This window comes from Rhinoderma darwinii, chromosome 3 (genome assembly GCF_050947455.1).
Source record: "Rhinoderma darwinii isolate aRhiDar2 chromosome 3, aRhiDar2.hap1, whole genome shotgun sequence".
Taxonomy (NCBI): domain Eukaryota; kingdom Metazoa; phylum Chordata; class Amphibia; order Anura; family Rhinodermatidae; genus Rhinoderma; species Rhinoderma darwinii.
This window is the reverse complement of record NC_134689.1, coordinates 357,659,579-357,679,809: the sequence shown is the minus strand read 5'-3', so window position 1 is coordinate 357,679,809 and position 20,231 is coordinate 357,659,579. Positions and strand designations below refer to the sequence as shown.

Here is a 20,231-nt window from a genome sequence, read left to right as displayed (position 1 = left end):
TTAGAAGGCTCCAAGGCTCCTCCGTCACATCTGAAGACACCAGTATATTAAATGGCATGTGGTACGTGGGGAACTTGTTACCGATTTTGCATTGGGGCCCCCGGAGCTGTGCTAGGTGAAAGATGACACAATAACAGGAATGTAAGCCGTGTGAATTAGACCATCCATTTGCATACTCTGGTAGATCACATAACACACCTCGTTGCCGAGACTAATCAAATTACTTTTCTTTGTATATTGCCAAATGAGAACGTACCAGAATAATACAGGTGAAACTCAAGAGCTATTTTAGCTATTTAGATTTACAGGACGTGAGAAGAGATCACGTTTATCATGCGTCATAACCATCTGCTGTCCATATGTATCAGGGATTCTATACAGGCATCGTCTTTGATATTTGCCACTGGGTCAATGTTGTTGGTTTGGTATTTCCATATAAAAGCATCAAAGACTATAGAGGCATTAATAAAATATGTAATGTGGAGACATCACTCAAGCATTTGTAATAATCTGTAATACAGGGTCAGACTGAGACAAAAAATTTAGCCAAACTATGTTATTTGATATCCCTGTACATGCTATACAGGTAGACTGAAGGGTGGGCAGGCATTCCCTGAATGATTATGTCTAGTGTCACAAGTTTTTAGGCCCCTAAACTGCCACCATGCATTTATACTGAACGATAATAATATTATTAAGATGCTCCTGTATAATCTTACCAATGCTGCATGATGTAGAAAATTAAATTATAAAATTACGCACACTGACTATAAATTACTGTTCAAGAGTCATCTGGGCGGTGCCATTTTGCTAAAGAGTCATGCAGTCCGGTCCGTAAACATACCCTTCCTTCCACATGAGATGGCTTGTAAATACATATCATAGTCCTTGGGACATGAATCAACCAGGGACGGTGTGTTTAGTCGACCAGACTGCATGACTCTTCAGGACAGCGGCACCGCCCAGATGACTATGATCATTTACATGAAGCGTGCACAATGTTATAAGTTCATTTTATGCCTCAGATTATAGCGGGGCATCTTTGTAATACTATTACCACCAATTATAACGACATGGTGGTGGTTAAGGGGCCTAAAAACTGGTCACACATAAGATAAAAGTTGTCTGAACCTGCTAATTTCGGCAGGCGATTTCATGTGTATGGGTAGCTCCCAACTGGGAGAGATTAGGCACGTTGGATTTCGACTGAGCTGAAGAAGCATGCTTATGGTGGAGTCAAGAGAACGGGCAGACAGCTTTCTTATGTCTATAACCTGCTCTCGTCAGATGAGGCGCTCAAACTTGACAACGTCTACCTGTATGGAAGGCCCCCTGTCAATTATCTGATTATACAGATCCCAGCGGGAGCCACATAATCAGCAGGCATGGGAGGGGGCAGACAAGTCCAAAACAGCACCAGGTAGCGTGTGGTGCTGTTTTTTATTTTTAATTTTTTTTAAAAGCTGAAGGAATCACTGCTTTACTAAGAGCTATGGTCCCATTGTACTAAGCATCAGTAGGGAATTCCATCAGTCGGACCCTCACTGATCTGACATAGACGTCATATCTATTGTCATCTCCATGTGACAACAGAGACTGTTGGTACCCACAATGTGAAATTTATATTTAACTCCTGCAATGCTGGCAGCCTGCATGAGGGGGGTTAAGCTACCAGCCATCCGGAGGCACCGCTGGCTCTTCTGTGTTTCAGGTGCATTAACAAGCTCTCTAAGCGGCTCCCAGGCTCTTTAGAGGTAAAGTGAAATGACAGCAGTTCTGAAATGGGGTCAAGTGACAGTGAAATGACAGCCCTGCCTGCCACACTCACTTCATCAGAACCTTTATGAGGGGATAATTATAAGTGAAGGCCCTCTCTCCTCTGCTTGCTACACACGTTTTGTACATTATTATTCCACTACTAGAAACTGGCACGTTGATGATGACACCTGTAGTGCCCATGTCCCTGTAAATACTTTTTTCCTCCAGATTTGACTTTTCATGCCGCGAAATATAATGGACTCTCTACTGTACATTATATTATATGAATATTGGAAATCAACTAGGAGTTCTGTGGGAAAATAAAGTGCAAGAACTCAGAGACTTTTAGTCATGAACTTCAAGGTGACTATATAATGCACACCCCTACTGCTAGCTCCCCATTAGTAAAAGGAGACCCGAGCACCCCTGTTCTCAGGATCAATAGGGCTTACAGCAGTTGGACCCCCAACAATCAGGAATTTATGGCATATCTTATTTATATATCATAAATGTCTATGATTGGAAAATCTTTTTAAAGGGAACCTGTCATCACATTTCATGACCCTGAACCTCTATAACATCTATACAGGGGCTAGAGCAGGGGTCAGCAACATTAAACACTCACGCTGTTGTCAAAATACAACTCCCAGCATGCCTTAATAGACAAATGCTTTCTTATTCCAGCCAAAGGCATGCAGGGCATGCTGGGAATTGTAGTTTCACAATAGCTGGAGTGCCGAAGGTTGGTGAACCCTGGGCTAGAGAGACATTTCAGAACAAATTCCATGTGTAGCATCTGTAATAAAGCATACATTAGAAAAATACGTTTTAACAACTCCTGTGGGTGCTTCTTCAGCAGGGAATAGTTCTGCGATCTCGGCAGCAACCCCTCCCATCCAGTGGCGGATTAAGAAGACCATGGGCCCTGGGCTGTTACTCAAACTTGGGCCCCCCTTCTCCACCGCCGCCCTGCCGCGCGTAACTATTGTTAACACTACCTTTTTGTGCAAGCATTAACAAATGGGTGTTACGATTCCCCTTTCACAGGGCTGTGTCCCTACATACTAACAGTATCACACTGTGCAGGGACACATCCTCCTGACAAGGGGATTGGTAACATCAATTTTTCTATCAGTTCTGGACTGCACAAAGACGTTATGTGGAATACAAGGATTTCCTATAATAAACATGTCAGGAGAGGGGACAGATTCTCTACAAATCCAGTGACTCACAGGTGACGACGTCTCAGATGCTAGTAGTTTTTTTTCCTCTTTTCTTCTCCATCCGGTCCAGAGCTCATGATGACTTCTCCTGGCCATGACCCATTTCTGCAGCCCTTAAATATAATATCACCATGCACTGCGCCCCTGAATATAATTGTGTCACACACAGTAAAGTAAAGCACCACATACACAGTGCCCCCTGTAGATAGCGCCACACACTCCCCCTATAGATAGTGCCACACACGCACCCCCTGTAGATAGCGCCACACTCACACCCCCTGTAGATAGCACCACACACACACACCCACCTACCTGTAGATAGCGCCACACACACACACCTGTAGATAGCACCACACACCCCCCTGTAGATAGCGCCACACACACACACACACACACACACACACACCTGTAGATAGCGCCACACACACAACCCCCTGTAGATAGGGTCACACACACAACCCCCTGTAGATAGCGCCACACATACAAGCCCCTGTAGAGAGCGCCACACACACAACCCCCTGTAGATAACGTTACACGCACACCTGTAGATAGCACCACACACCCCCCTGTAGATAGCGCCACACACACAACACCCTGTAGATAGCGCCACACACACAACCCCCTGTAGAGAGCGTCACACAGCATCACACAGCCCCCTATGGATAGAGCCACACAGCCCCCTATAGATAGAGCCACACAGCCCCCTATAGATAGAGCCACACAGCACTCCCTCTTGTATATAGTGCCATACAGTGCTCCCTTCCTTATATATAGTGCCACACAGCGCTCCCCCCTTGTATATAGTGCTACACAGCATCGCTACAGTGCAGCCCTGGGATGTCATTTTATCCCATATAACTGCTGCAGTCTGTGATTGGCCTGTGATTGGCTGCAGCGGTCACATGGGGTGAAACCTCATCCTAGGAGGCCAGCCCAGACCAAGAAACAGAATTCTGGGCAAGTACTTGGTCAAAAAGTAAAACACGCCCAGTTGTCCATTGAGAAACTCATTAGCATAAAGCTAATATAGGTGATAACTCCCTCAAAAATGATCGTTTTTCTAAGTAAAAATCACTGCTGTAATCTACATTACAGCGCCGATCACATCATGTACAATATAGGCCACTTATAACGTGGTGACAAAGCCTCTTTAAACTTATCTAATCTTTCCAGTTGTGTTTCCAGAGTCTGTAATTGTTTTAGGTTTGGGAGATACAATGAAGCAAACATATATATCTGCTCCCCGATCTTCCCTTTCACAAATATTGCTCTTCCCTCTGCATCAATGCTCTGATCCACATTGTTCCATAGGACATGTCCTGAGATCAAAATGCTTGTCCCCTTTGATCGAGAGTCCAACGAGAAACTGTGATAGCTATCAGGGTATTGCCTGTTCCACAATCTATGTTGTGGTGACCTGACAAAATGTGTTTCCTGAATAAAAGCTACCTGTATTTTTTTTCTCCATAAGTAATTCGGGAGCATCTTTTTTTTTTCCCGGGCTATTCAACCCTTTAATGTTTAATGAGCCGACCGTCAGTTCCCCTGCTGGGGAGAGAGATGCCCTCCTATCAACCATAATCCTTAAAACAAATAACAACAAAAACAACAACAAAACAGAATGTTTTAGTGTGGATTTCCACACTATGTATATAATTACATAAGCATACATACCTACCTACCACACTATGTATATAATTACATAAGCATACATATCTACCTACCTATCGACACTCATTATATTAAACTCACCCATTACGTATAGGCCTATATGTTCACATTCAATATCCTAAGCGTGCTCAGCCCATTTAGTTAGGCTGTGGACTGTGAGAAGGGTGGGGGACAGTGCCGCGAGTGCAGTAAGACGCGACAACCCTCCCGCCTAATGCATAGATACTGTGCCAGGAGCAAGCTCAGTACATACATACATACAGCACCAGAACAAAGCAAAGTACATAAATGCAACACCAGAACCAAGCTCAATACATATATACTGCACCAAAACCAAGCTCAGTATATAAATAAAGCACATAACAAAGCTCAGTACATATATACAGCACCAGAACCAAGCTCAGAACATAAATACAGTACCAGAACCAAGCTCAGTACACATATACAGTTCCAGAACCAAGCTCAGTACATATATTCAGCACCAGAACAAAGCAAAGTACATAAATGCAACACCAGAACCAAGCTCAATACATATATACTGCACCAAAACCAAGCTCAGTATATAAATAAAGCACATAACAAAGCTCAGTACATATATACAGCACCAGAACCAAGCTCAGAACATAAATACAGTACCAGAACCAAGCTCAGTACACATATACAGTTCCAGAACCAAGCTCAGTACATATATTCAGCACCAGAACAAAGCAAAGTACATAAATGCAACACCAGAACAAAGCTCAATACATATATACTGCACCAAAACAAAGCTCAGTACATAAATATAGCACATAACAAAGCTCAGTACATATATGCAGCACCAGAACAAAGCTCAGTACATAAATACAGTACCAGAACAAAGCTCAGTACACATATACAGTTCCAGAACCAAGCTCAGTACATAAATGCAACACCAGAACCAAGCTCAGTACATAAATACAGCACCAGAACCAAGCTCAGTACATATATACTCACCAGAACAAATCTCAGTACATATATACAACACCAGAACCAAGCTCAGTACATATATACAACACCAGAACCAAGCTCAGTACATATATAGTGCACCAGAACCAAGCTCAGCATATAAATACAGCCCCAGAACCAAGCTCAGCACATATATACAGTACCAGAAACAAGATCAGCATATAAATACAGCACCAGAACTAAGCTCAGTACATATATACAGCACCACAACAAATTTTCAGTACATATATACAACACCAGAACCAAGCTCAGTAAATATATACAGCACCAGAACTAAGCTCTGTACATATATACAACCACAGAACCAAGCTCAGTACATATACACAGCACCAGAACCAAGCTTAGTACATATATAAGCTTCAGAACCGAAGTTAGTACATATATACAGCTCCAGAACCAAGCTCAGTACCTATATACAGCACCAGATCAAAGCTCAGTACATAAATACAACACCAGAACCAAGCTCAGTACATATATACAGCACTAGAACATAGCTCAGTACTTAAATACAACACCAGAACAAAGCTCAGTACATAAATACAGCCCCAGAACCAAGCTCAGTAGATCTATACAGTACGGGAACCAAGCTCAGCATATAAATACAGGACCAGAACTAAGCTCAGTACATATATACAGCACAAGAACAAAGCTCAGTACATAAATACAACACCAGAACAAAGCTCAGTACATCTATACAGCACCAGAACAAAGCTCAGTACATATATACAGCTCCAGAACCAAGCTCAGTACATATATACAGCACCACAACAAAGCGCAGTATATACATACAATACCAGAACCAAGCTCAGCACATAAATACAGTACCAGAACCAAGCTCAGTACATATATAATCACTAGAACCAAGCTCAGTACATATATACAACACCAGAACCATGCTCAGTATATATATACAACACCAGAACCAAGCGCAGTACATATATACAACACCAGAACCAAGCTCAGTACATATAAAGTGCACCAGAACAAAGCTCAGAATATAAATACAGCACCAGAACCAAGCTCAGTACATATATACAGCACCAGAACAAAGCTCATTACATATATACAGCACCAGAACAAAGTTCAGTACATAAAAACAACACCAGAACCAAGCTCATAAATATATACAACACCAGAACCAAGCTCAGTACATAAATACAGCCCCAGAACAAAGTTTAGTACATATATACTGCACCAGAACCAAGCTCAGTACATATATACAGCCCCAGAACCAAGCTCAGTACATATATACAACACCAGAACAAAGCTCAGTACATATATACAGCACCAGAACCAAGCTTAGCACATATATACAGCCCCAAAACCAAGCTAAGTACATATATACAGCCCCAGAACAAATCTCATACATGGATACAGCACCAGAACCAAGCTCAGCATATAAATATAGACCAGAGCTAAGCTCAGTACATATATAGAGCTCCTGTTTACACCGGGAGATGTTGTGCCGACAATGATAATATTTTACTTTTTTAAAACGATACGACCAGCAGATGCACCAGCAAAGACTCGATCATTTGCTGGTCATATCGTTATATTTATTTTATAGTCTGTTATATGTAATATTAGTAATCCCCTGTAGTTAATGCCCCCATATAGCCCTCCCCAGTAGTTAGTGCCCCCTATATAGTCCTCCCCAGTAGTTAGTGCACACTATGTAGTCCTCCTCTGTAGTTAGTGCCCCCTTTATAGTCCTCTCCTGTAGTTAGTGCCCCCTATATAGTCCTCCCCTGTAGTTATTGGCCTCTATATTGTCCTCCCCTGTAGTTAGTGCCTCCTATATAGTCCTCCCCTGTAGTTAGTGCCCATATATACTCCTCCCCTGTAGTTATTGTCCCCTATATAGTCCTCCCAGTAGTTAATGCCCCCTATATAGTCCTCCCTTTAGTTAGTGCCTCCTATATAGTCCTCCCCTGTAGTTAGTGCCCATATATACTCCTCCCCTGTAGTTATTGTCCCCTATATAGTCCTCCCAGTAGTTAATGCCCCCTATATAGTCCTCCCTTTAGTTAGTGCCTCTATATAGTCCTCCCCTGTAGTTAGTGCCCCCTATATAGTCCTCTCCTGTAGTTAGCGCCACTATATAGTCCTCCCCTGTAGTTATTGTCCCCTACATAGTCCTCCCTGTAGTTATTGTCCAGTATATAGTCCTCCCTGTAGTTATTGTCCCCTATAGTTAGGGCCCCCAACACTGCCCACAGTAAAAGGAAAAAAACAAACATATGCTTACCTGTCCCATTGCTTCGCCATCCTCCAGAGACGCTAGTCCTCCTCCAGCGGAACGACGCAGCGGTGTGATGACGTCATTGCTCCGACTCTATCATCACTAAAGTGCCAAAGGGCGAGGCATCATCTGCCTCGCCAGGGCAGCGCTAGTCAACTCAATTGTATACGCGTCCTAAGGACGTGAATACAATTGAGTGCAGGGGACCGGTTCCGGCTTCCCATTTCACCCCGGTTCTGCGAACCGGCTGTAATTTTAACAACCGGTTCGGGAGAATCAGGGCGGGCCAGCCGGATCCCACCCCTCTGTAGATCTATCAGAGAAGGAATCGTTAATTTTAGCATGCCTACAGCCCCCCTATCAAGATTTATAGGGACCGATCAGTGGGTGCTGTTGTAACCATAAGCTTATGTTTATGTCAGGCCTTATTCAGACGAACGTTGTATACGTCCGTGTGCTGTTTTTCAAAACAATGGATAGCATACAGACCTATGAAATTAATGGGGCTATTAAGACATGCGTGTTTTTTCACGCAGCGCATTTCCGCTGCGTGAAACTCACTGTATGTCCTATTCTAGTCCGTATTTGCGGACCACCTGCCAATTGAAGTCTATGGGTGCCTGAATATCACAGACAGCACATGGACGTCACCCGTGTGCTGTCTGTGTTTCACGCAACAGTTGCTAAAGAACGGCTGAGAAAAAGATAAATAACTAAAAAATTTGCACCAACACTGACATAAAAAACTGATGTCACACAGAACACTGATGGCACATGGAACTGCAATGAACGAAAAACTGCATTTTTTGCGGACGCTCATGTGAGTCTAGCCTTTCAGCCTCTGCCTGCGTGACAGCAGCCGGGTATATTTTATAATACTTATATAATGCCTAGAATTTAGAGCAGTGGTCACTTACCTTTTTTGCACAGAGGACCAGTCTGATGCAAACATTTTTTTACAGGGACCGGCGTGGTGGGTTGCAGGTGTTAGAGTTAGTTCACACATTGCGTAAATATGGCGTATACCTGTATTATAATACCTGTATTATGCTGCAGAAAATACGCAGCATAATATAGTAGCAGCGAAGTGGATGAGATAAAACAAGTCTCATCCACACGCTGCATAAATACTGAGCAGAAAAAACGCTCAGAAATGGACCTGCGGTGCAGAATTTTATGCTCCAGCATTCAATTCAACTGTATGCATCCTAAGGATGCAGATGCAGTTGGAACTGGGCCCAGCAGCGGTCACATCGGATAAAACATTATCCAAGGAGGCCTCCTGGGATGACGTTTCATCCAATGTGATTGCCGCTGCAGCCAATCACAGGCTGCAGCGGTCTCCTGGGATGAAACGTTATCCCAGGAGGACTGCTTAGCAGTTTTCCGCAGCGAATGTTCCAGGCGAAAAACTGCACCACGGTTTGGTGCGGGTTTTCGCCCGAAGTTCTCTGAGGCCACTGGGGCGGATACCAGATACCGCGGCCTGATACCAAATGATCCGTGGCCCGGGATTGGTCCACGGCTCGGTGGTTGGGGATCACTGATTTAGAGGATGCTCCCAAATACAGCAGGGGCAAACCAGGAATTTTAAAGTAGGGTTTTTACAAATGCCCCCAACTACCCAACTATATGGACTTTGCCATCTTTATACATTAATTGCATCATGCACTTTTACATGGGGTATTCTAAGGGATATTGATCATATTCCTGTCTTACTCATGGTGGTTTTGCAGTTAATACCTAATATCTCTGGTGGTCTATTGTGAAGAAGGGGTTAATATTGATATACATTATACATGGTGGTTAGGGGATATTATTTTATATCCCTGGAGGTCTATGGTGCTTTAGTGGTTACCGTTTACCATTTATAGTAAGGCCTCATGCCCACTTCAGTGCTTTTCTTCAGGGTGCTATCCGTTTTTTTTAATTAATAGCAGCCTAAAACATTTATTTCTATTGTTTTAACCGAACCGTGTGGCTGTTCTAACAAAAATAGGACAGGTCCTACTCCTGTCCGTTTTTGACGGAACAGTCTCGGCCTTTTCGTTCATTTGGTCCGCTGAAACAACGGACTGCACACGAAAGCCATCCATGTGCGGTCCGTGTTTCACAGATCCGTTATTGGCGGCCATACGACGGAAAAAGGATGTGTGCATGAGGCCTAATTATATTCTTTAGGATGTGAAGGGGTTAGTGGTGGTCTGGGGCAGGAAAGTGTACCTTTTATTTAATTGTATTTAATAAATAGGTCCAGAATTCGTATGAAAGTTGGGACTTCAAAATCCCTGGATCCCTTCACACATTCATAGTGGAACATGTTAAAATTCTGCCTTCCTGCTGCTACCACTATGCGGAGCTCAGTGCAGAGTTTTTTTTCCCCCCTGAACTAATCAGAGTGTGTTTTCCAGGTACTAGGAACTGCCCCCTAGGTGCCCCCCTGTACAGAATGTGCACTCTGTGAGGACACATCTAAAGAAGGGTAACAGCCAAGGTGGAGTATAACGCCAGGAGGAAGAGATGATGAAAAATGAGTGGGAGATCTGCTGCGGTAAATGGCAACTGTCAATGTAATACTGTAGCAAACTACTGGGTATTATTTACATTCATCAAGGGAAATTGTAAATTGATGTTTGCGAGTCTTACTGCAAGGCAGCTCAATGAGTTAGTCCTCACCACACAGAATTAGAGATTTGCTGAATAATATTGTGGTAAGGAGTTCTAGTGTTATACAGCGTCAATACTGTAATATTATAAAGTCTGTAATTCCCCAGAGTTTACAATCTAATGCCGCAGTGATGACCTGATTGCATAATAGTAGGGCCATCACTAGCAGTGGGTGCATGTCACATACTGAGGATCCCTATGGCTCGTCTGTGAACAGGAGGACTGGTAAAATATTTTTTACATCCTTTGTGGCTTAATGGATTTTCCACCAAAATCTTTTTTAGATTAGATTTATTGATTCCAGGCAGACAGAATACATGATGGTGATTCTAGGTGACAATATAGAAAAGGGATGTCATACAGGTGAAGCTTTGAGGGGTAACGCAGCTATTTTCATATGGATGTTATGGCAACATATGTGACATTTACTGCATGGTCACTGTAAGGAACTAGTGTTTGTTGTGGGGACATTTTAGTTGGATGGTGCCATATCTACAGATGCATTAGAGCTGAATGAGTAATTTAAAGGGGTGATCCAACTTCTAAAGGAAAATAAATTAATAACAGCAGGAAATGTTAAAAAATAACAAAAAAAAAATTCACTTCTTCAATCTCCTGCTGATCCAGCACGAATGGCAGTCCACCCGGTCTTTGCTAACAATGGGCCACAGTGGTCACATGCCAGACACTTGTTACCAAAGACAAGGGGGACCGCAGGACCGTCTGCGTCGGATTGGCGGAGTTTGGAGATGTATTGTTTTTTGTTTTGTTTTTTAGAACATTTGCTGCTGTTATTATTTTTATTTATTTATTATTTCAGAAGTTTTATAACCCCTTTCACTGTTTCAATTTTGTGGTGTATAAATATGTTTAGCTCTAGTCCTAAGGAAAAACCACAGCTACAACATTGTGATATCATGATATCATGCATCTTAAGTTGGTCTGGTTTTCCTCATATGTCACTACATACTGTATATACTGTATCCGTACACTTGTCTATGACAATAACTTACAACAAAAAGCAGAAAGTACACAGCAGGAGTACGAATATAGGGGTTGGCTGGCAGACACCCCCTTCACACGGGAGGACTGTTCGTGTCTGATACTGGAATATGCAGAAGGTTAATCCAAACGCCAGCATGAAAATGAAGAAAAGGATCATAATCACAGCACAGGTCACATAACCCGCTTCATACTTCACAACCTGCAATGAGAAAAGTTTCACAAATCAATATATTGGCGATATCGAAGAACTAAACCCCACAACAAGCTATATACTGGAATAAAAAAAATGTATTAGTATGTAACCTGGGCTCAGTGTTGAGAGGGGGCTCAAAAGCAAAATTCTAATTGGCCCTCCTTATTGCGCTAGGATTTGCCACCCAGTACAGACGGGTTTGCTGTTTGTTTCCTTTTCCATGAACCTTTGGCCAATTCCTCACCTTCTAACAATGCAGTTCCTCTGAAGAGCGGAGTCCTGCTGCTCCATTCACTGTCTATAAGATTGCCAGAGATAGCCGAGTACAGCGCTCGGCTATCTCCAGTAGTGCCATAGAGAATGAATGGAGCAGCAGGGGGCATGCATGACCTGCCGCTCCATTCATTCGGAGGAACGGGAATCCCTGTCCTCATGATCGGTGGGGGTCCCAGTGGTCGGACTCCCACTGATCAGCATATAATCACCTATCCTGTGGTTAAAGGGGAAACATTCAATCTTGGGACAACCCCTTTAATAATAAATCTGACTTCAATAAACTCCCCCTAGTGGTCACGGCAGGCTGCTAAAATGTTATCATTAAGCTCTATGGCTATGTGAAGGAAAGCAGGAAGTTTGGAGCTCTGTACCGTAAAAACAGAGCTCTGACCACTATAAAGATATAGCTCTGATAAATTAATCAGCATAAGAATTTTGGACTAAATTAGATTAAATATATAATATGGTTAGCTGAGGACTGGATAAATGTTAGCTGCTGGGATAATTTATGTTTCTTTCAACACCCTGTTGATGCAATGATTAGAAATGAACACAAGCAAACATTAGTCCATGCAGCCATCATGTGGGGTGTCAACATTACAAGCTGCTCATGGTTGTGTAATCCTTTCTACAATCCTCTCCTGACATTTGGAGTTGGATACATAGATTACCCCAAACAATATTGATGATCAGATTCTACCATTTATAAATGAATATTTTCCTTTCATTCTCTAATGTCCTTTCAGGACATCCTTATGAACAGTATGGGTGCACTAACATTCGATTGGCAGCAGTTGTGCATCACCATCATGTTGGCATGGTGTAGATGTCTTGCAGATATAGTCTTTAGGTGGGGCTAATTATGGATTAACAGAAAAAAATCAATGATCTAATTGGAGTCTGTGTTTGATCGTCTGATAATATAGTAGGTTCCAGGGTATGGCACTTGTTGATATGAGCCCACTGTAACCAATTGCTGCTTCCTAGTTCCAGGAAGTGACTGATTGAAGCGTGATTGTTATTGTCAGTATATACAATATATCTACATAATAGGTGATGAAAGGAGCAAGGGAGGGGATCTGCAGGAGCTGGCGGGCTCTACTACAGGTACATAATAGGGTGGCCAGCAGGCCCTGCATTGAGAACTTCACGTGTAGAGGGGAAGCTTATGGAGGGACTAGAAGTGGTGTAGCGGCAGGTATTTTGACATTAAGTGATCATAGAAGAATTGTCAAGGGGATTCATGGGCATAGTAATGCATATGCAACACACACACACACACACACATACAAATAGATGCACAGGCTGTGGCGTAACTACAGCTGAAGCAGCCACAGCGGCTCCTACGGGGCCCGCGGCATGAGGGGGCCCGAGCCACCCTCAGTCACTGCCCCCCAATGCCCGGTGGCGCCGCTAGCAACCGCTACAGCTACTACAGCGGTAGGCACGCAACATTCAATAGTATCTGCATCCTACTGCAGCCATTAAAGGGGTTGTCCCACAAAACACATGTATCCCCTATCCACAGGATTCCGCTGCAGGAAGTGCCACTGACGTCACTGCCCTTATATGGAAAGTGATGTTAGGGCTCTCTCTATGAGCGGAATTCCCGGTCAGGGCGTCAGCAACGCTTTGGCCGGGAATTCCGGTGCTCCAGGAGTAGCCCATGACTTCACTGTCCATATAAGGGCAATGATGTCTGGGGCACCTCCTGCGTCGGATTTACCGGCTAGAGCATTGCTGATGCCTGGCCGGGGATTGCGCTCAAAGAGGGAGCCACTGATGACGTCACTGTCCATATATGGATGTATCCTCTTGAACTTGATTCTGATAACTTGCTGCAGCGTGATATCACACAACAAAAGTCATTGAAAAGTCATTGAAAAAGCCAAGATAAGGGATCTAGTCTTTGTTTATTTAATGCGTTAAAAGTCAAGGTAAAGAGGGCTACATCTGTATGGACAATGAAGTCAGGGGCTCCTCCTGGATCGCCAGAATATTTCCGACGCCTGGCCAGGGATTCCGCACATAGAGGGAGCCGCAATGGCTCTATCTACAGGGACAGGGAGGGAGGTGGGGGCTATCTACAGAGGGAGTATGTGGCACTATCTATAGGGGAAGTATGTGGCACTATATACAGGGGGAGTATGTGGCACTATATACAGGGGAGTATTTGGCACTATCTACAGGGAGGTGTGTGGCACTATATACAAGGGGAGTATGTGGCACTATATACAGGGGGAGTATGTAACACTATATACAGGGTGGAGTATGGGGCACTATATATAGGGGGAGTATGTGGCACTATATACAGAGGGAGTATGGCACTATATACAGGGGGAGTATGTGGCACTATCTACAGGGAGGTGTGTAGCGCTATCTACAGGGGGCTGTGTGAGGCACTATCTACCGCGGGCTTTGTGGCACTATGTACAGGGTGTGTGTGTGTGGCATCATCTACAGGGGGTGTGGCATAATCTACAGGGGGGTTTGTTGCATCCTCTACAGAGAGTGTGTGTGGCATCATCTACAGGGGGTCTGTGTGGAATCATCAATAGGGGGCTTGTGCGCATGCGTGGCTGGCGCTCGATTCATTTCTATGCAGTTTCCGGACACACAGGCCGGACACAGAGCCCGGAAGTCCCATGCTTCTCATGGAGCACTTCGGGGGACTTTCAGTTCCCCGTTCTCCTAATCACTGGGGGTCCCAGCGGTCTGACGCCCAGCGATCACACATGTATCCCCTATCCTGTGGATAGAGGCTACATGTGTTTTGTGCGACAACCCCTTTAAATAGACTACAGGCCGTTTTTTTTTGGGGGGGGGGGAGTTTGGCTGTATGGCTCTATCTACAGGAAGGAGGCTGTATGGTGCTATCTACAGGAGGGGGCTGTATGGCACTATCTACAGGACGGGGGCTGTATGGCGCTATCTACAGGGGGGCTATATGGCGCTATATACAGGAGGCGGCCGTATGGCGCTATCTACAGGAGGGGGCTGTATGGCACAATCTACAGGGGGGCTGTGTGGCAGAATCTACAGGGAGGCACTATCTACAAGGGGGGCAGTGTGTGGCACCCAGGGGAGGGGGGCCCAGTCAAAAGTTTGCTATGGGGCCCAGTCTTACCTAGTTACGCCCCTGTGCACAGGCACTTGATGTAGGTCATAAAGTTGTATAAATTTCCCATTAAACCCCATTATAAAAACGAGTGTTGTATATGGTTTTATTTTTGCGGGATCCCCTGTAATTAAAAACAGAGTTACAAAATGAATGTTGACAAATGCCACCCAAACGTATGCCAAAAGGACACTTTTTTTGGCACACGTCAAGCCCATTATATTCTATTGTTTCCCGTTAGCATAGCCTAACTAATGCCACTGTACAGTAAGCAAAAATAATGCTGCTATACAGTACACAAATAACACACCTGTATACTGACAGCCAAAGTGCCAACAGAATGATCCCTGTAAAAAGTGACAACAAAGTGTCCCCCATAGGCAAAGCATACCTCCCACATTTGCACCTCTATTTGTGGGACCCTTTTAAGCCCAGTCCTTGAGCCACCCTGGGAACGCCCACAAAATATCCCTGTAACGCTCACTGTTATGTGAATTTGATTAGTTGCTATGGCAACTACTTTACTTTTTTCCTGCACTAATTTTAATACATTTTTTCAACAATGAAGGTAATTTATTACCGCATTGAAAGCAATGGCACAGATGTATGAAGGTCCCCCGTCACTTTTCCCGACACAAACAACTTTTTAATATGTAATGGTACGTGGCCTTGTTTTATCAAACATTCAATCAAAGGATTGACTAGTTCTGAGTAGTTCGCTAATCTTCATAAATGCCTTTTAATCCTGAGAAAGGAGACGTTTTTTTTCCCCTTACAATATTTTACTCACCTGGGAAGTTTCTAAAGTTGAAGAATTTCGGAAAAGTAAACGCAGTAATTCTAGAATATAAAACACAACAAATATAATTCAAATACATAAATTAAAATGATAACTTTCCAAATAAATTGCAATACATTTTATATATACGCAGTATATAGCAGAACGGAGTTTGTCATGATGTGTTTATACAAAGTTTTCCATAGAATTGCAGGTAAATCTACTTGTCTTTAGTTGTTTTAAAGCAGCATAGTGTGAGGACAGGCCCCCTCTCCTATTAGCCCAAACGGCACAAAAATATATTTTTCTGTTTGGCTTACGAAACCTAATAAGGATTACAGTCGACCTACACTGCAGCCCGTCAGTCACTGGTGAGAGTGTCGGCGGGAGGTCGAGGTGCGATCCCCCTATGAATTGGTTAATGCAATTTTGTGCAAATTTTACACTTTTATTTTTTCCCTTAAAGCTCACGATAGTATACCAATCATTCCTCTTTTGAAATTAGAATTGTATATTAAAGCTCCAAAGCCACAGTGCTTAACCCCTTGCTGACATCAGCCATACTTGTTTGGCGAAAGTCGGAAGCGGAAGTATTGAGCGGGCTCAGGAGATGAACCCGCTCTATACGAATTGGGTGTCACCCAGGATTGTAGAAAACTTGGATCTTGGCAGTTTAACCACTCAGACGCCGCAATGAATAGTGACCGCAGCATCTAAGCCATTGGACAGAGGGGGCGCTCCCTCTGTCATCCCATCTGACCTCCTGCGATGCGATCGCGAGTTGCCAATGGCAGCTGGGAGCCCTAATGAAGGCCCCTTGGTCTGCCATCTTGGCTATCCTAGAATGCTAAATACACATTACACTGCAATACATAAGTACAAGCGATCCAGCGATAGCATTTTCAAGTTTCCTAGTGGGACTGAAAAAATAATGAAAAAAGATTTTAATAAGAATATATATAACCTTTCTCATTTTTTCCATAACATGATGTACACAATAAAACATAAACATAATTGATATCGCCGCATCCATAAGGATCTGAACTATTAAAATACAACGCTATTTATCCTGCTCGGTAAATACTGTAAAATAAATAAATTTTAAAAAGTCAAAAATTCTTATTTTTGGTCACCTTGCCTTCCATAAACATTAAATAAAAATGGATTAAAATGTCGTATGTACCCAAAAATGTAAACTTAAAGGGGTTTTACCATCAGGGACATTTATGACATATCCACGGGATATGTCATAAATGTCAGATAGATGCGGGTCCCACCTCTGGGACCCATCCGCACCTATTTCTAAAACAGGGCCCCCTAAACCCCGTTCTAGTACTCTGTATTGCGGCTGAAGCATGTGATTTCTGACCATGAAAAATAAACCAGCGCAGCTTGCTGAGCTATACTGTTTCCGTAACTCCCATAGTAGTGAATGGTAGTTATGGAAACAATGCAGCATGCGAGCTATGCTGTTTTCTTTCTTCATGGTTGGAAACCACACACATCAGACGGAGCACAGAGAGGTAGAATGGGGTTTAGAGGGAACGGTTCTAGAGATAGGTTCGGGTCCCAGAGTTGGGACCCGCATCTATCTGACATTTATGGCATATTCTGTGGCTATGCCATACTGTAAATATCCCTGAGAGGGAAACCCATTTAAGAACTACAGTTTGCCTCTCAAAAAACAAGCCCCTATTCCACAGAAACATGAAAAAAATTATGGTTCTCAGAATATGGTGACACAAAACAATTTTTTTTTAGAAAATTGGTTTTATTATGAAAAAGTAAAACTTAAAAAATAAATGTTTTATTGCCGTAACGATAATGACCCACAAAATAAAGTTAATCTGTAATTTTTACCGCAACAAATTGCTATTTTTTTTCCATTCCTCCCCACAAAAAGACTTGATTTTTTTTTTCCAATTCATTATATGGTACATTATATGGTGGGAAAAAGCGAAGGAAAGGGAAAGGGAAGGAAGAAGGGAAAAAGGAAAAGGAAAAAATATAAACTGGGGTTAAAAACAATAATGATGATAATAAAAATAAAAATGAAATAAAGTATTGATTTGTATAGTAAGATAGTAGTACATATAATAAGATAGCTTTTCTGCCTATAGGGTTGATCTTTTGTTTTATTGGGGATCCTAATACTTGACGATGGTCTATCTCATTGCATTCATGTAATCTGAAGGCAAAAATAGTGCATAATTTTATTTATCTGCATTAAAACTGACAAAAGTCTAATACAATAATTACGAGTATATGATCCTAGCCCACAGGGCATTGTATAATTAACTTCATTCATCTATCCCCAGGCAAGACACTATAAAATACTATCTGCAGTGCTCCAGAGGCTCACAGTTCAGTATTTTTCTTTTACCTCGAGAAATGTTCAATAATGGTCTGTATAAATTCCAAGACTTAACATTAATCTGATTGCAATAATATTTTAACCCTTATTCCTATGTGATACGAAACTCTGATAGCCTATATGTCAGCAAGGCACCATATGGAAGTGTGTTTAGCTTGGTATAAGGGACTTATATTGTTTTGACATATGGTGGGTCTTGAGGCACCGTATTTCACCTTAAAAGCATGGCGGTACAGTATGAGCCCATAGCCGGCTGTCAGCTCCGTATCATGGATTAGTCCAACACAAATCTCGAATACATCTGTATGCCGGAGGTCTTGTTTTACACTGTATGCACCTCCATTCTAGCAAGCCACAGCACTGCACTATTGGTTTTATAGAAGGTGGGCAATTCTTTTTCCATTTCCTAAGCTTCCTTAAGGTTTAATATCTTATTGTACTCATCTTCCATATCCCATGTCATACATTTTTAATCAAAATGTTATGTTACATCTCATTATAGTCAACTTTCTCAAAATGTAATGCTAACTGATCTAAAATATCCCCAAGGTTGTCTATTCCATTGTCTATTCAATTAAAATCAACTTTACTCAAGGTTTTACACTTCGTTGCACTGCATAGATCTCACATCAAGTACTGTACATTACCGCACTTTCTTTGAGTCCCTCATTTTCCGCCAGCCAAGCACTATATCCCACTACACACATTTTCCTCTTGGTACGGACGATATTGCATGTCATCCCCAAATACTACTTTATTAATCTTCCATAGTAGGGAAACATATCAAAGAAAAAAGATTACCCATACATGGATTGCTGGTTTTATTAAAAAGTGGGGCCCTGAACATCGAGAAATAGTGCTCCCCCACTCACCATCATACAGATCTCTGCAGGGGAGAACACAGCGTTTTATAGCAGTCTAGATCTTGGTATTGTGCAGCACATTTCTGTTGGAACTGACAGTGGAACAGAATTTTACAGCCCACTGTGGGTACCCTAGGAAAAGGGGGCCTTGGGCAATTGCCCAGTTTTCCACACCCTCAAATCGGCCCTACATACAGTACATGTATTGTAAACTTTGTCCATCTATATAAATCAAACATCTTTTCTCTTGTCCTACCTTTTGGGAAGGGGTTTGGCTGGACTGCATTCAGAAATAACTTTTGCATTCTATAGAGTGGGGCCAGTCCACCAGAATCTTGCGTCACCATAGAAATATTATTATTTTCCAATTCATCAAATTTTAGCACTCCAGAGTCAGTGACTAACTCACACGTCTGAGGAGCCACCAACCCCATACTGAAAAACTGGAGACAGAGCAACCAGTACAAGACGTCCAAGCAGCTTATCCTGAAGTCCAGGGAACCCATCTTCCTGTAAGCAGTACTGTCACCAGACAGATTTCAGGGATTTTATTCCTCAGACTCCTCAGATCATCTCCTGTATAACATCCAACACATCTTTCTCTGGCTGAGATTGGTCAGTAGCCTGGGGAATAGACACTCCTGGAACTACTGTGAGTGTGCAAGCATGTGTTCTGATGAACCTGATGTACCTGTTTATTTGTGTTGGGACAGGCCCAGTATTCTGCAAGAGCATCCAAGGCATATCCTCCTCTGCTGAGTCACAAATACCTGGGAACGAATAGGTGAGATTTGAATACTTAATATTATCCCCAGCCACAAGCAGCAATCGCTTTACTTTCTGCTTTCCCAGGTAAGAATCATCTCGTGGTGGGACAGATGCAGTCGGTGATTCATGAAGAGGCTCCATTGGACACATGGTGGTGGCTGGTTCACTTTAAGAAAGTTAATCCTTTAAATCTACAATGATATCCTCCACTTCTGCTTTGCCTCTTATCACATTCCAAAAATTTAATAAAAAGTTTTCTATAGGTATCCTAGGAGGCCCTTATTTGTCTCTGTCTTCTTTTTATTCCA

At 42.8% G+C, this 20,231-nt stretch overlaps 1 protein-coding gene across 1 annotated transcript in view; it reads right to left on the bottom strand.

Moving 5' to 3' along the window:
• Positions 1 to 19,661, bottom strand: part of PROM2 (prominin 2) — a 57,835-nt gene extending 38,174 nt beyond the window's left edge. Inside the window, exons 1-3 of the mRNA XM_075855345.1 lie at positions 19,412 to 19,661; positions 15,931 to 15,980; positions 11,562 to 11,752 (exon numbers count right to left, since the gene is read on the bottom strand). Of these exons, the coding sequence (XP_075711460.1) occupies positions 11,562 to 11,752; positions 15,931 to 15,980; positions 19,412 to 19,661 (491 nt within the window). The remainder of the gene's footprint in view (positions 1 to 11,561; positions 11,753 to 15,930; positions 15,981 to 19,411) is intronic.
• Positions 19,662 to 20,231: the final 570 nt, after the last annotated feature.